Source organism: Cervus elaphus, chromosome 21 (assembly GCF_910594005.1).
Source record: "Cervus elaphus chromosome 21, mCerEla1.1, whole genome shotgun sequence".
Lineage (NCBI taxonomy): Eukaryota > Metazoa > Chordata > Mammalia > Artiodactyla > Cervidae > Cervus > Cervus elaphus.
The window spans coordinates 23,174,069-23,190,344 of NC_057835.1; the positions used below are offsets into that span (position 1 = coordinate 23,174,069).

Sequence of the window (16,276 nt, forward strand, 5' to 3'; positions counted from 1 at the left end):
GAGGCTCTTTAGTTCCTCTTTACCTTCTACCATTAGAGTGGTATCATCTGCATACCTGAGGCTGTTGATATGTCTCCAGGCAATCTTGATTCCAACTTGTGATTCATCCAGCTCTACATTTTTTATGATGTACTCTGCATATAAGTTAAGAGACGTCACTCTGCAGAGTGACAATATACAACCTTGTCATACTCTTTTCCCAATTTTGAACCAGTCCCTTGTTCCATGTCCAGTTCTAACTGTTGCTTCTTTACCTGTATACAGGTTTCTCAGGAGACAGGTAAGGTGATCTGGTACTCCCAAGTGCATTATTTTATTATTACTAGTGCTTGGAACATCAAAATTTTAGTTTCTAAGTAAATGTTGTAAGCTGCCATCAGATTCATTTCACAGAAAATTTCACAGTAAAATTCATAAAGCTCTAACCAGGAGGTCTAGATTACAATACCTAAAAACTAAATTCTGAGGAAATTTACATCTTTATCCTGTAAAAGCACAATTATTCTTTGTAAAACTTATGCTCCCCCATAAAATTTTAAGTCATCTGGCAATGATGAACAGACACATTTCTTAACCACAACTGCTTACTGAACTGTAAACAATTATGCTTTCACTTCTCTTTTTTTTTTTGTTTTGGCCTTTTCACCCAGTTTAAAATATTCTCTTCCAAAAGCCACAATAATTCTAAGCATGAAACAGAAATCTGAAACCCAAGTCTTAAAAAGAAAAAAAAAAAAAAAAAAACAGACAAGACAACATGGCCTGAGAGACTGTAATGCTCATCATAGTCCCCAGCAATGAGAACAATGGAGATAGCATGTCATCTCCCTGGGATCACAGAGACACAGTGTGGCCACCAGCTGTGTCAGAGGACCTGTTCTCTAGGACAGCCTGCACTGTTCTGGAGAGGGTAAATGGGCAATGGAAGGTCTCATCTTTTAAGAAATTCAAGTAAGGAAAAAGCTCCAGGAAAGCAACAGACCGCTCAGCAAAGTTCATACAAAACCAGAGAAGAAGGAGTACTCTGGAGTGCACACCTGTGTCCCCGTAAATCCACATGTGGAAGCCCTAACCCCACGCTGTGGCTATATTTGGAGACAGACCTCCAAGACAGTAATTAAGGTTGAAAGAGGTCATGGGGGGAGGGGCTGATGTGAGGGTCCTTGGGAGAACAGAGCCACAGTTTCCTGTATCTCTCTGCCAAGCAGAGAGGAAAGGCCATGTGAGCACATGCCCAGATAGCTGCCGTCTCCAAGCCACAAAGACAGCTCTCACTAGAAACTGACCATGGTGGCACCTCAATCCCAAACTTCCAGCCTCTAGAACAGTGAGAAAATAAATGTCTGCTGTTTAAGTCCTGCAGTCTGCGGCATTTTGTACGGCAGCCAAAGCCAAGTAAGACAGATCTCGGTACCGTGAAGTGGGCTGCTGTCATAAGTATCTGAAAATGTGGATGCAGCTTTGTAACTGGACAGTGGGCAGAGACTGGATAAGATACATACTAGGAATATAGATGTTAAAGGTGATTCTGGTGAGGTATCAAGCAGACATGAGGAACAAGTCAAGGATAGTGGAAGACAGGTAACTGCTGTGGACCAAATGTTTCTGTCCCCACAAAATCTTTATATTGAGGTCCCTAATTTGATGGTACTTGGAGGAGCAGCTTTGGGAGGTGATTATACCAAGAAGACAGAGCCCTCAAGAATGGGGTCAGCTCCTTTGTAAGAAGAGACACAGTGAGGCTCTGCCTCCTCGCCTGTGAGCACACAGCAGAAGGCAGAAAGAAGCAAAACTTGAAGATCTGTAAAATTCTCAGCCTGTCCATATTGCAAAACAATGAAAAAGCATACTGGGAAGAAGATACCAAAGATGTAGCTAAACGATCACTCAGTAAAGAGATTTTGTGAGCACAGACACTACCAGTCTGAATCACAGGAGACAAAGATCACAGGAAACGAAGGAAGGCTGAGAGGCTTCTTCGCAAGGCAGAAAAGCTAGCCTACAAGTATGTGTCATCCTTCAAAAAAGGGAATGATGACCCTAAAGGCCAACCAAAGATCCTACAGGCTACCCCTCTCACCACAAGGCTGGGGCAGGGCTGGTATTCCCTTCTTTGCTTCCAAGGGCAGGGCTGTGTCTTGGGTTTGTGGGGAGAAGATGCCCTTCTCTGCCCCAGGGGTGGTGTCTTTGCAGACAGCCTTCGGTGACAGGCCCAACAGAGCCGTGGGGGTGACACCGTCCTCCAGTGGGCCTGGATGGCAGAACACTGAACCAAAGAGGAACTTCCTTGACCTTTAAAATTAATAGAATGACCCTTGGTAGTTTCTGGGCTTGCTTGGGACTTATCATTGCATTCTTCCTTCCTGTTTCTTCCTGTGGAAAGGCAAAGTCTGTCCTATACCTGACTGCACTGTATCCAGAAGCACATTACTGTCTGGTTTCACAGGCTCGCAGCTTTTGAGGAATTCTGTCTCAGGCTGGAATCGGACCTTGAGTCTCACCTACATCTGATTCAGACATCTAGACAAAACTCTAGACTATAGAGCCAATGCTGGAAAGACTTAAGGGTTTCGGGGCTGCTGGGATAGAATGAACGCATATTGAATGTGAGAAGGACATGAACTGTTGAAGGCTGGGGCAGAATATTTGAGACTGAATGCTTTGGTCCCTCAAAATTCATATGCTGAAGCCCCCTCGCCTCCCACTGTGGATATAATTAGAGACGGGGCCTCTAAGGAAGGGTCTAAACTTAAATGAGGTCATAAGGATGGGGGTACTGATTTTAAAGGATTAGTGTCCTTTGTTGTTGTTCAATTTCTAAGTCATGTCTGACTCTTTGCAACCCCATGAAGAGCAGCACACCAGCTTCCCTGTCCTTCACTGTCTTCCAGAGCTTGCTCAAGTCATGCCCTTTGAGTCGGTGATGCCACCCAACCATCCCACCCTCTGTCATCCCCTTCTCCTTTTGCCTTCAACTGTTCCCTGCATCAGGGCCTTTTCCAATAAGTCAGCTCTTCGCATCAGATGGCCAAAGCGCCCTTATGATAAGAAGAGAAACTAAAGAACCAGATCCCTCTCTCTCTCTCTCTCTCTCTGCATAAGCACACAGCCAGATGGCAGCTGCCTAAAAGCCAGGAGGAGAGCCTCACTAGAACTAGATCTTGCTAGCACCCTGATTTCAGAATTTCGGCCTCCAGAGCTGTGAGCAATAACGTCTGCTGTCCAAGCCGCCCAGTCTGTGGTACTAAGTTACAGCTGCCCAAGCTGACACAGGATCTAGTACAGGTTAGATTTCCAAAGGTGAGCTGTGTATGGGACCACCTGATGTGCAAACTGACCCCTCCACTCTACGTACACACAAAGCAAGGTCTTCTTTATTGAAAACTTCCTTGTTTAAAAACTTTCCTTCATAGTACTGTAGGTAATATTTTTGGCCCAGAAAACAGTATTAAAATGGTATTCAAAAATCACATTGCCCACCTCCTAGAGTAATGGAAATAAAAACAAATAAACAAATGGGACCTTGAAACGTAAAAGCTTTTGCACAGCAAAGGAAACTATAAACAAGATGAAAAGACAACTCTCAGAAAGGGAGAAAATAATTGTAAATGAAAAAACTGACAAAAGATTAATCTCCAAAATATACAAGCAGCTCATACAGGTCAATATCAGAAAAACAAACAGCCCAATCAAAAAATGGGCAGAGGACCTAACTAGACATTTCTCCAAAAAACACACAAATGGCCAATAAATTCATGAAAAGATGCTCAAAAGATACTCAATATTACTCATTATTAGAGAAATGAAAATCAAAACTGCAAAGAGGTATCACCTCACAGCAGTCAGAATGGCCATCATCAAAAAATCCACAAACAATAAATGCTGGAGAGGGTGTGGAGAAGAGGGAACCCTCCTTCACTGTTGGTGGAAATGTAAATTTATACAGACACTATGGATAGCAGTATGGAGATTCCTTTAAAAAAAAAAAAACACTAGGAATAAAACTACCATATGACCCAGCAATTCCACTACTGGACATATATCCTGAGAAAACCACAGTTCCAAAAGACATAATGCACCCCAGTGTTTATTGCAGCACTAGTTACAATAGCCAGGACACGGAAGCAACCTAGATGTCCCCTCACAGCTGAATGGATAAAGAAGATATGGTACATATATACCATGGAATATTACTCAGCCATAAAAAAGTATGAATTTGAGTAAGTTGTAGTGAGGGGGATGAAGCTAGAGCCTGTGATACAGAGTGAAGTCAGAAAGAGAAAAACAAATATTGCTTATATGTATATATGCATTAGCATATGTATGGAATCTAGAAAAACAGTACTGATGAACCTATTTGCAGGGAAGGAATGGAGATGTAGAGAACAGACTTGTGGACACGGTGGGGAAAGGAGAGCGTGGGATGAATTGAGTGAGTAGCACTGACATTATACACACTACCACGTGAAAAGCAGACAGCTGGTGAGAAGCTGCTGTCTAACACAGGGAGCTCAGCCTGGCGCTCTGCAACGACCTAGAGGGGTCAGACGAGGGAAGGGGAGGGAGGCTCAAGAAGGAAGGGATATGTGTATAATTACAACTGATTTGCATTACTGAACAGCAGAAACCATCCCAACATTGCTAAGCAACTTCCTCAAAATAAAAAAATTTTTAAAATCACACTGAAAACAACTTTTAAAAGGTCATAGGGCTGTTAAATATCTCTTTTATATATATTTAACATCAGCTATAAAGCAAACAAATGTCTTGAGAAAAAATTTAGGAACCCAACTACAATACAGCAAATTACTACTTCTGGATAGCTATTAACTAGCAGAGTCTTCTAGAAATCAGGGCTCACATCCACCTTCTCTAAGCCATCCTGAGGGAGGCTAGAGTGCGTGTGCATCTGTGCAAAGTGCACACTCACTGTCAGTCCAACATGCTGAAAACCCTGCAGCAGAAAGAACTAAAGACACATGGACAGATGTGGACAGAATCCAGGGTGTCCCTCAGGCCCTGGTACTCTTGGTACTTACTCCAACAGCAACCCTAATCCCCTCCCACTCTCTGAGAACTACTCATAAAGGATATTCTAGTGAAGAGCTTCTAATCCATCAGTTAAGCCACTTTAAATTGGGTCAAAATAGGCAAGATTCCCAGGTGGTATAGTGGTAAAGAATCTACCCACCATTGCAGGAGACACAAGAGATGCGGGTTCGATCCCTGGGTCGGGAAGAACCCCTAGAGGAGGAAATGGCAACCCATTCCAGTATTCCTGCCTGGCAAAGTCCATAGACAAGAGCCTGGTGGACAACGGTTCATAGGGTCACAAAAGAGTTGGACATGACTGAGCACACACACAGGCAGTATCAATAATTAGACAGAGCAGTGTACGTTCCAGCAGGAATTACAGTGAATTCACAACTACTATAGAAGAGCAGGTATTTTGGTCTTGGGTGCTATCCCCTTTCCAAGGACGTTGTAATAGACCCTAAGAGGGAGGAGAGGGAAAAGGAGAGAAATCAGCTGAAGGATTAAAATGAGATGATATCAAAAAAGTTTATCATCTCTCAAGGGGCATGCATGGATGGACCAGAGAGTACAATCACCAGAGAGCTTGCGGGGAAGCACTCGGAGGATGACTTCACGCAGGGACAGTGGACAGTGGCAACACAGGATCTTAAGGAGAGATCACCAAAGGTTTGGCTAAGACAAATTTTCTCAGGAAAGAAAGAGGCACAGATCAAGTGACCTGCACGGGCCTTCAGCTCCAGCAGACCTAGGACCATTTCTGCACTCTGGTGTCATAGAAAAATTTAAAATTTACCACTGACACCAATTATTTACTTCATAAACACTTGCTGAGTCCCCAGGCACAGCTCAGGGTCGGGGTCGGCCCTGCACATCCTTGTGGCACTTGGCAGAGCTAGGATTTACCTTTACTTGGTGTAACTACTGAACAACAGGACACCAGCAGTGTAACTACCAACAGAGAAAAGTGTACTGGGCCCAGTGGTCAAGTGGCTATCATGAAAGCCACAGCAGGTGCAGGGCGGCTGTGACCGGCACAGGGTGGTACGTGTGTGAGAAATAACTAGTTGGGTGGGCCGAGCCCCGGACCAAGAAAGCTCACACCACAGGCTCTGACGGTGAGGGACACTTACTCCAACATAAAAGGCAGTCAGTGGACATTTTTTTAAAGCAGACAAGTGACAGCAGATTTGCCTCTTAGGATAATGACCCCGACAGGCTGAAAATGAGGCCAGGCAAGTGTTGGGAGGCCGGGGGCGGTGGGGCTGACACAGTAATCCAGGCGCAAGGGGACAGGGGCCTGAGCTCGTGGCTGATGGGATCACTGAAGAGGTCTGACCTGAGAGAGAGTTGTGAGGTAGAATCACCAGCACTGAGGGACTTGATGGGTCGAAAACATGTACAGGAGAGACCATGGGGAGAGAAAAAAAGAGACAGCCTGGGGAAGACACTTGGTGTGTGGGCCAGGGCAGCGGGTGGCAGGCAGGCTGGTCTGCTGGGTCTGCAGGCACTGAGGTGCTGGTGGTGCTGGCGCTGGGCCAGGACAGTTTCCAGACTGCCCAGCAGTCCTGGGAGTTGGCAGGGGGGGCGGTTGGCGTGGAGATCCTAGATTATCCAGGAAGGGGACGCAGGACAGAAGAGGTCAAGGCAGAAGCCTGACAAACACCTGCTGAAGCTGCACACAGAGGAGTCACAAAGGAGGCAAGTGTACAGGGGAGGAGGCAGACCAGGAGGGCGCGTGTCCTTGAAGGGAGGGCGACCAGCTGTGAAGGCCGCATGAACACAGCTCCGAGGAATGACCACTTCCGCATGCTGGTGCAGATGGAGCAGCGTCACAGGGGCTGGAGGCGGTGTGCTCAAGTGGCTACCCTCGCACACCGCTGTCACAGTACAAAGGAAGCTTCCAATTTGTTTTCCAAACTTTATAAGGCATTTTACTAATCCAAGAACTTACTTATTTTGCATGCAGGCTGAAAAGTTTCCTATTTTGCAACAGAATGTGTTCTGAAAGTTTAGGAGCACTGTGTGATAAGCAGCCGCCCACTCTAAGACCACCTTCCTTGCAGCAGCACTTATGGGGCACAGCTAGGGAGCAGGCCGCCAAGTCGGCCGGCGCACTCTCCTTCCACACCATCTTCCGGGGAGACAAGGGCAGTCAAGCCTGGACTCCCACTTTCAAGCAGGCTCCTTCAGGCACCAAGGTCCCAAGTGGAAATTACAACCTCTCTGAAAGTAAAAACGAGCTGAAAGAGTTTGGAAAGACAGACTGGTGAAAAGGTTACGATGACACACTCAAGATTTCACATCAGGACAAAGGCCGACACGATACTGAACTAGGCTGGAGGGTAAAACGACAATTGCTTGAGCAAGCCAAAGGGAATGTTGCCTTGCCAATATCAACGCTTTTCTAAAGGTCAAAAGTAGCATTTTGAACATACAGATAATTTTTGTCATTAATGAGATCCCAATTTAACTCTAGGAATGAATTTTTATTCATTGAGCCACGTGTAGAATTCAACAGCAAATATGTGTTACGCACTATATAATTCATTTAGAAGGGACTAACTGTGCAGGCTTATTTTTGGATAATTGACAAAAGAAAACAGAAATAAAGATTCTTTTAAACCTCAGATCTATGAGAAAAGAACCTGTAGAATTACTGTTTTTCTTTTCATGTAAAAAGAAATGGAGAAAGCACAGATTAAATAAATTTACAGGAAATCTGAAAGCATCATTTAATTCTGGGTTTTTAGGTGGAAAAACTCACAAAAGATAAAAAACAGACGTGGTAGAAACAGCTAAGGGGTGACACACATTAGCTGGAGAGTTGAGTTTGGTGTTAGTATCCCTTCCTCTATCTCTCAGGTCCCATCAGTATTTTAACATAATTATGAAATAACTTGATCATATGAACTCTTTACTACTAACTTATACTTACAGTGATCACTGGAAATTAGAGTCATTTGGGACATGAAGTCACAGTTCTAACAGTGGGTAAACTAGTATCATAGTTTATTTCCTGACTAATAACTCAAAGAGTATTAATGTGAGTTCCTCTTGCCCATGAATAAAAAGAGCAATATTAAATACCACTGCCATACCTAAATGTGGGTTTGGATATAAAAAGGGGAAAAAATAAAGCTTAGACACTAATCAGCTTTCTGGTTTTATTGGTGAGAGGGAAGCTAGAAATACTCCAGAGGCAGCTCCCTTGACCCCAGACGAAAGCGGAAGTTAAGAAAAAGAACTGCAGCTAGACCTTCTTAGCACCCTGGACCTGACCCACACTGAGCAGGTCACAGGCAGGGTCCCTTCACTTGAAGCAAAGGGTAAATAAGTAAGATAGACCAAGGAGTTCAAGAAAACATTTTAAATGAGTTTAAGACTTGGAACTAGGAAACTGCAACCTGTTTCAAGCCATGTCATTCTCATTCCATAAATCTGAACAAACATGTAGTGTTTTTAAACTTGTCATATTATGTCAAAAACCCCATGTCCTCACAGAAACTAAAAATTTAACAGGCACAATACTGCCAAAAATCAGACAAATTAAATAAACAGCCAACCACACGCCTCTCTTTCCTAGCTTTAAACTCTCAATATTAGAATACTTAGACCAAGTCATATGTATTGTCTGTCAAGTATTTTTCTCAAGTAATTGAAGGATCTTAGTTTACCAACTAACTAGGTTTGGCAGAAATAATCAACCATTTACTAACACCAAGACACTTTTTATTTATGAGAAAATACTGCAATGAAGAAATTAAGAAGGACATGGCAACCTACTCCAGCATTCTTGCCTGGAGAATCCTCAAGGACAGAGGAGCCTGGCAGGCTGCAGTCTATGGGGTTGCAAAGAGTCGGACACTGCTGAGCGACTAAGCACAGCACAGCACAAGCAGACAACACATATCTGCACAAAATTCCTGGTTCTTCGGGTTCACATCACTGTCACTGCATAGAAAATGCTGGCCCTGTCATTCCTTCTTCCTCTCTTGACCACTCAGGTGGGGAGTCTTGAACACGACCGTCTCAGGGGCCTCTCTAGTCTTAGAGGGGTCCCTGGGAAGCAGTGAGAAAGAGGCAGGGGCCAGACTTCTGGCTTCTCACTCCAGCAGGGCCGAGGGAGCCCCACTCCACAGGAGCCACTACTCTGGAAGCTTCCGAGGCCTCAGGGGCATAGCAAAGGGTGAGGAGGGCTCCAGGAGCAGTACCCAGGGGACCCGCTGTGCCCCTGGAGATGAAACTTCTGAGTGCTCACAGCTAATGATGCTCAAGGACAAGGAGCATCTTGTTACTCTGTGTTGAAACAACTGCCTCACTGGGAAAATCAGCCTCATTTTTAAAAATATTTTTTAATTGGAGGATAATTGCTTTACAATGTTGTGATGGTTTCTGCCGTACAACAACACAAATAAGCCATAATTATATTTATATATATTTTTATATATATATATATATATCTCCTCTCCCTCTCTCCCCCTATCCCATCCCTCTAAGTTGTCACAGAGCACTAGGCTGGGCTTCCTGTGTTATCCAGCAGCTTCCCATTAGCTCTCTGTTTTGTACATGGTAGTGTATATACGTCAATGCTACTTTCTCAATTCATACTTCCCTTTCCTTCCCCACGATATATCCACAAGTACAATCTCTGTGTATCCATTTCTTCTCTGCAAATAGGTTCATCAGTACCATTTTTCTAGATTCCACATATATGTATTAATAAACGATGTTTTTCTCTGACTTACTTCACTCTGTATAATAGGCTCTAGGCTCAGAGGGTTTCATCAGAGAGCTACCCCATGAGTCTATCCCTGAATTTCAGTTGTTCACTACATGTAAGTTCCTGGGACTGGGGAGACAGGAAATTACCTCTATTTAATATTTGCAAGTTTTTCTCTTATTTATTCAGTTGCTATAAACATAAAAAGTGAGAAAATACTTTTGTATATTGAAAGAAAAAAAGTCTTCTTTCAGGCCACAAAGGAAACAAAATACCAAACAGTGAAATGTTCTTCCTAATATATGCTTATAGTGAGGTATATCAAAAGTAAAGAAAAAGACACAACTTACTACAAATATCGAGGATTCATAAGTCTGAAAAATAAGAAATTTGTCAAAGAGAAAAACAAAATCCAAATTCTTAAATACAGAGATTTCTAAAAGAACAATCTATTGGAGTTGGTCTTATTCATATTTTCAAATTAATAGATAATTTTTGTCTGTTTTTTTATTTTGCTTTTCTCTTTTATTCATCATATAAGTACCCTCTATTCTCAAATGAAAGAAAAGAAAACAAAAGGAAGATTCCAAATAAGCTATCTGGTGTTGATGAGCCAAACAAAAGCTCATCTGTTCCCTTCAGTCTCAGCACCCAGTCATACTTGTTTCACTTGGTATTTTTCTTGTCCAACCTCCAGAAGACACTCTCTCAGCTCTGTGCTTGACCATCTGGTTAATTCACCATAATGAGAAGTTGTAGTGGCAACCTTTAAGCTGCATGCTGCACCTCATTAGAAGGGTTCTACATCAATTTAGTGAGACAAGGACTTGGGATACTACTGAAGTTAGTGTTTATTGAATGTCTGTTTCAGGTGTGTGTGTGTGTGTGTGTGTGTGTGTGTGTCTGTGTCTGTGTCTGTGTGTGAGTGATATGTTTGAATGTTGAGTTAGTGTTTACTGAATGTCTGTTTCAGGTGTGTGTGTGAGATATGTGTGAATGTTGTGTGTGTGTCTGTGTGTGTGTCTCTGTGTGTGTGTCTGTGTATCTGTGTGTGTGAGATATGTGTGAATGTTGTGTGTGTATTATGAGATGCAGTAAGATGTACTGCTTACTATGGGTCACAGTCACAAAAATCAGAAAGCTACTGAAACAGATAAAGGAAGAAACAGATGTAATACAGAACCCTCCAACTCAGATCTCTGGCACCTAGAGAAAAAGGGGTAAAAATAGTAACGATCAACTTTATATATTTTAATGTAAAAATACTTTTACCTGGCATATTCTTTACTCACATATACCAGTGCAAGCCTTACCTGAAAGTGTCTTTTGGTAAGAAACACCCTGATGTCTCCACAAAGAAATGGCAGATCTCTCTCGATTCTGCAGTCCATTTAGTCTTTCTGCTAGCCCGCCTCTGTTCAACAAATTATAATGTATTAAGTTTAGTGAAAATAAAAGCTTCAGAACAGTTGGAACATTCACACTTTATACCCTCCAATCGGGGCATGCAAGTTTTAACTTGTGTGGCATTACACTCTATTCCTACAGGTCAAATCCTTCTACGTTAGTTATCTCCTTTTTTAAGACTTCTTGGATGATCAGTTTTCTGATTCTTAGAAATGTGGGCTCCTCTGAGATGAGTCTGACTTCCTGACTACTCTTTCTTAGTTAACTTACTCCATAAATATATTCTGATTATGTGTTTCCTGCTATGCCAAGCCAAGCCCAGGTGCCAAGGATGTGAAGAAGGCAACAAGCCACATCACGGTGGACCTTATAGTCTAATCTGCAAAAATATAAGTGTAAAATGGGTTCAGAGTTGTAATCAAGTTGTAATCAAGAATAAAACCTGCACCCAGTTGACAGACAGAACACTCAAATAAGAGGATCTGGATATGAGCTCATTACTTGACCTAGAGAAAAGTGAGTATTAACTGTAAATACAGCAAGGATATCAACATTATACAAAGCAAAAAACTTCCATGAATGGCAGGAAGATGACTCATAATAAAGGATACACAGGCACTTCACAAGAGACCTGATCTATCAATGAATAGACACACAGATAAATTATAAAGCTGATTTGGGTTTTTCCAGGAACTACCTTCATTCAGAAAAGTCAGCAGTTCTTAACATATCTGTGACCACAAGAGAAACTATGATCAGCTGTTAATCACCATTTGACTATGGAAGTCATCAATGTATTATCTCATAAAATTATGTTCACTGATCATTTCACTACAGTATCTCATTTTATTCTAATAATATTCCTTTGGTGTAGAAACAACAGATATCAATACCTGCCTCATACATGAAAACAGTCAGAGCTTAGAGAGAGGTCAGGAAAATTCTTCAATATTGTATAACTAGCCAGATGAGGAAACAGAAAGGACACTGTGTTTGGCATTTAGTCAATCGTCAAGAAATGCTAATCACTGCCATTACTGACTCTGTTCGATTTTTACTTGCACCCTGCACTCTTTCCACAATGATTAAAAGACCTCATTTTAATATACATTATATATATATATATATATTATCACTACAAATTACTTCATTTTCCGATTAGGTAGTTTTTTTTCTTATTGGCACTAATTATTTCTGAATATGTGTGTGAGAGCAGTATATATAACAGGAAATTTTAAAAAATTCTCACAATCATATATATGCCAAAGCATCTCTACTTTATATATATGTAAGCCTTTCTTCAGATCATTCTGTTTACATGAAGTGACTAATCTGTACACGCCCTCTAAACAACACTATGAAAGGGGGCACTCTTGTCATCCTCACGTTACACATGATAAACAGAAGCACTGAGAGTGCAACACTGCACAAGGAGAGACATCTGCTGAGGGGCACAGCTGGGTGAACACCAGGCAGTCTGGCTCCAGAGACCACAAACTCAAGACTCAGTGATACACCTACTGCCTCTTCAGGAATACTTGCTAAGTACTTAAAGATACTAAAAATACATAGAAAAGCGTAAGACTGTATTCGCTGCACAATGATCTAATTATTTACCAAGTGTTTGTTTTCAAACTTATGACTTTAAGGGAGAAGGAAAAAAAAAAGACAAAAGACAGTCTGAAAGCATTATCTTACAAGTGAACTTCAGGAATTTTAGGATTGAAAGGTAAAAATCAAGAGTAAAAATGAATGAATGCAAAACTGTCCTCCACATGCGGGAGCATCTGAAGCCTAAGAGAGAACCTGCATTCCCGTCCAGGCTTTAGACACAGGTCACAGGATTCCTCTGTTCTGAGAATTCCTGCAGGGAATTCTGAGCAGGTACACCAGAACTCAGGAATGGAAATACCATGACCTCTAGTCAACAAACACAATTCCAGTAAAAATCTCTTGTATATTAAAAAAAAAAAAAAAAGATTCAATAAGGCTCTGCTATAAGTAAAATAATTTTTTTTTAATTTTATTGAGACATATTTGACAAATAAATTTGTAAAGTACATACAGTGTATACAGTGGTGATTTGATATATGTATACCTGTGAAAGGATCCTCCCCCATTTACTCAGCTGATAGATCCACCACTTCACATGTTTATCTTTTTTTCTTTTTTGATGTAAACGTTTAAATTCCACTCTTGACAAATTTCAGTTGTACAATGTAGTGTTCTGAATAACAGTCACCATGTTTACGTCAGATCCTCATAACTTACTCACTTTATGACTAAAAGTTTGCACTCTTTTCATATGAATACATTCCCAGAAGTGGGACTGCTGGATAGTATGGAAGAATCTACTCAAATTTTCTCAGAGCCTCCATACTGTTCTCCTTAGTGGCTGCACCATTTACACTCCCACCAACAGCCCACAAGGGTTTCCGTTTCTCTGCATCCTGGCCAGCACTTGTCATTGCTTGTCTTTTTAATGACATTCTGACAGGTGTTAGGTGGCATCTCAGTGAGCCTGGACTTGCATTTCTCTGATGACGACTGATGTTGAACACCTTTTCTCACATCTTTGGTCACTTGAATGTCTTCTTTGGAAAATGTCTATTCAATTCTTCTGCTCATTTTTAAAAGCGGATGGTTTGATATTTTTGCTACTGAGTTGTGTGAGTTAATTATGTGTTTTGGATATTAACCTTTATCAGATACGACTTGCAAGTATTTTTTTCCATTCTGTAGGTTGCCTTTTTCATTTGCTTCTGGTTTCCTTTATTCTTCAGAAGCTTTCTATACTGAAAAATTCCACTTGCTTATTTTTGCTTTTTTAGATTATCTTTTGGTGTCAAATCCCCAAAATCCATCACCAGGACCAAGGTGAAGGAGATTACCACCTATGTTTTCATTTAAGACTTTTACATTTTCAGGTCTTCCGCTTAAGTCTAACACCTGAGTTGTTTTAATGAGTGGTGTAAGACAGGAGTTCAGTTTCATTCTTTTGTATGTGTCTGTAGAATTTTCCCAACGCTATTGAAAAGACTATCCTCTATCCATAGTATGTTTGTGGCTCCACAGTTATGAGTTAATTGACCACATGTGCACAGGTTTACTTCTGGACTCTCCATCATGCTCCACTACCACTCTGTAATATGGTTTGAAATCTGGAAGTGTGATGCCTCTAACTTTGCTCATCTTTCTCAAGATTGCTTTGCCTATTTGGGGTCTTTGTGGATCCACATAAAGTTTAGGATTGGAATTTTGATAGGGGTTGCACTGGATCTGTAGATAGCTCTGGGTAGTATGGACATTTTAACCATATTAATTCTTTCAATCCATGAGCAGAGAATAACTTTCCATTTATTTTTGTCTTCCTCAATTTCATTCACCAATGTCATAATTTTAAGTGTATTTTTTTTTAACCTCCTTGGTTAAATTTATTCCCAAGTATTTTATGCTTTTTGATGGAACTGTAAAATAGGATTGCTTTCTTAATTTTTGTTTTGGATAGGTTTGTGGTTAGCATACAGAAATGCAACTGATTTTTGCACACAGAGATACTAGGGACTTGGTTCCAGACCAACACAATGAATTTATTATCATAATAAAGTAAATCACAAGAAACTTTTTGGTTTCCTCATACATGTAAAACTTAAGTTTACACTATACAGTACTCTATTAAATGTATAACAGCATTGTGTCTTAAAAATGTATATATCTTAATTTCAAAATGCTACTAAAAATGGCAGAAAAACACAGTGTTGCCACAAACTTTCAATCTGTAAAACAAAAACACACAATATTTGCAAAATACAATGAAGTAAAGCACAAAAAAATGAAGTAGGCCTATACTGATTTTGTATCCTTTACTAAATTTATTTACTACTTCTCACAGTTTTTTTAGTGAGTCTTTAGGTTTTCCTGTAGAGTATCATGTCATCTGTAAGTAAGACAAGCTCTAATTCTTCTGATATTTAGATGTCTTTTATTTCTCTTTCTTGCCTAATTACTGTGGCTAGGACTTTTAGTACTGGGTTAAATAAAAGTGACAGGAATGAATGAACATCCTTGCTGTCCTTGATACTAGAGGAAAAGCTTTGACCTTTTGGCTGTCAAGTATGATGTCTGCTGTGGTTTGCACTCTGTGGTTTTCACAGTGTTAAGGTACATTCTCTTAACACCCAGTTTGTTGGAGGTTTTTTTCAAAAGTGGATGTTGATTAAAAACATTTTCTGCATCTACTGAAATGATATGATTTTTTTGTCTATCTTATTAATGTGATATATCATGTTGACTGATTTGTGAAGAGTGAACAATCCTTGAATCTCTAGAATTAATCCCAATTGATCATGGTGCATAAACCTTTTAATATATTGTTAAACCTGATTTGCCAATACTTTTATTAAGGATTTCTATGTCCATGTTCATTAGGGATATTGATCTATAATTTTCTTTTCTTCAGGTGTCCTTGTCTGATTTCCATATCAGGGCTATGTAAAATGAGTTTGCAGTTGTTCCCTCCTTTTCTATCCTTGGAAAGAGTTTGAAAAATATTGGCATTAATTCTTCGTTGACTATGAGACAGAATTAAATAGTGAAGGCATCTGTTCCTAGATTTTTCTTTGTTGTTGATGTTTTTGATTACTGATGATAAAGAATCTGACTGTAGATTCAATCTGACTGCAAGAGACTCAGATTCAATCCCCAGGGAGGGAAGATCCCCTGGAGAAGGGAATAGCAATCCACTCCAGTATTGCCTGGGAAATTCCAAGGACAGAGGAGCCTGGCGGGCTAATGACGGTGGGGTTGAAGAGAGTCAGACAGGACTGAGCAACTCTCACTGTCTTTCAATCTCACTAGTCGTTTCTCTGTTCAAATTTTTAATTTTATCTTGATTCAGTCTTGGTAGGTCGAAAGTTTCCAGGATTTATCCATTTCTTCTAGGTTGTCCAATTTGTTGGTATATAATTGTTTATAGTACCTGTCATAATTCTTTCTATATATATGGTATTAATTATAACGACTCCCTTTTTAGTTTTGAGACTTTTCTCCTGTTTTTGTTGTATCTAGGTAAGTGTGTGTCTATTATGTTTAGCTTTTCAAAATAACATTAAT

General features: G+C 40.7%; 1 protein-coding gene across 7 annotated transcripts in view; it reads right to left on the bottom strand.

Moving 5' to 3' along the window:
* Positions 1-16,276, bottom strand: part of SPIDR (scaffold protein involved in DNA repair) — a 270,899-nt gene that overhangs the window by 150,346 nt on the left and 104,277 nt on the right. For all 7 annotated transcript variants that reach the window (XM_043879253.1, XM_043879248.1, XM_043879252.1 and 4 more), the window contains one exon: positions 11,071-11,171. In XM_043879253.1, the coding sequence (XP_043735188.1) occupies positions 11,071-11,171 (101 nt within the window). The remainder of the gene's footprint in view (positions 1-11,070; positions 11,172-16,276) is intronic.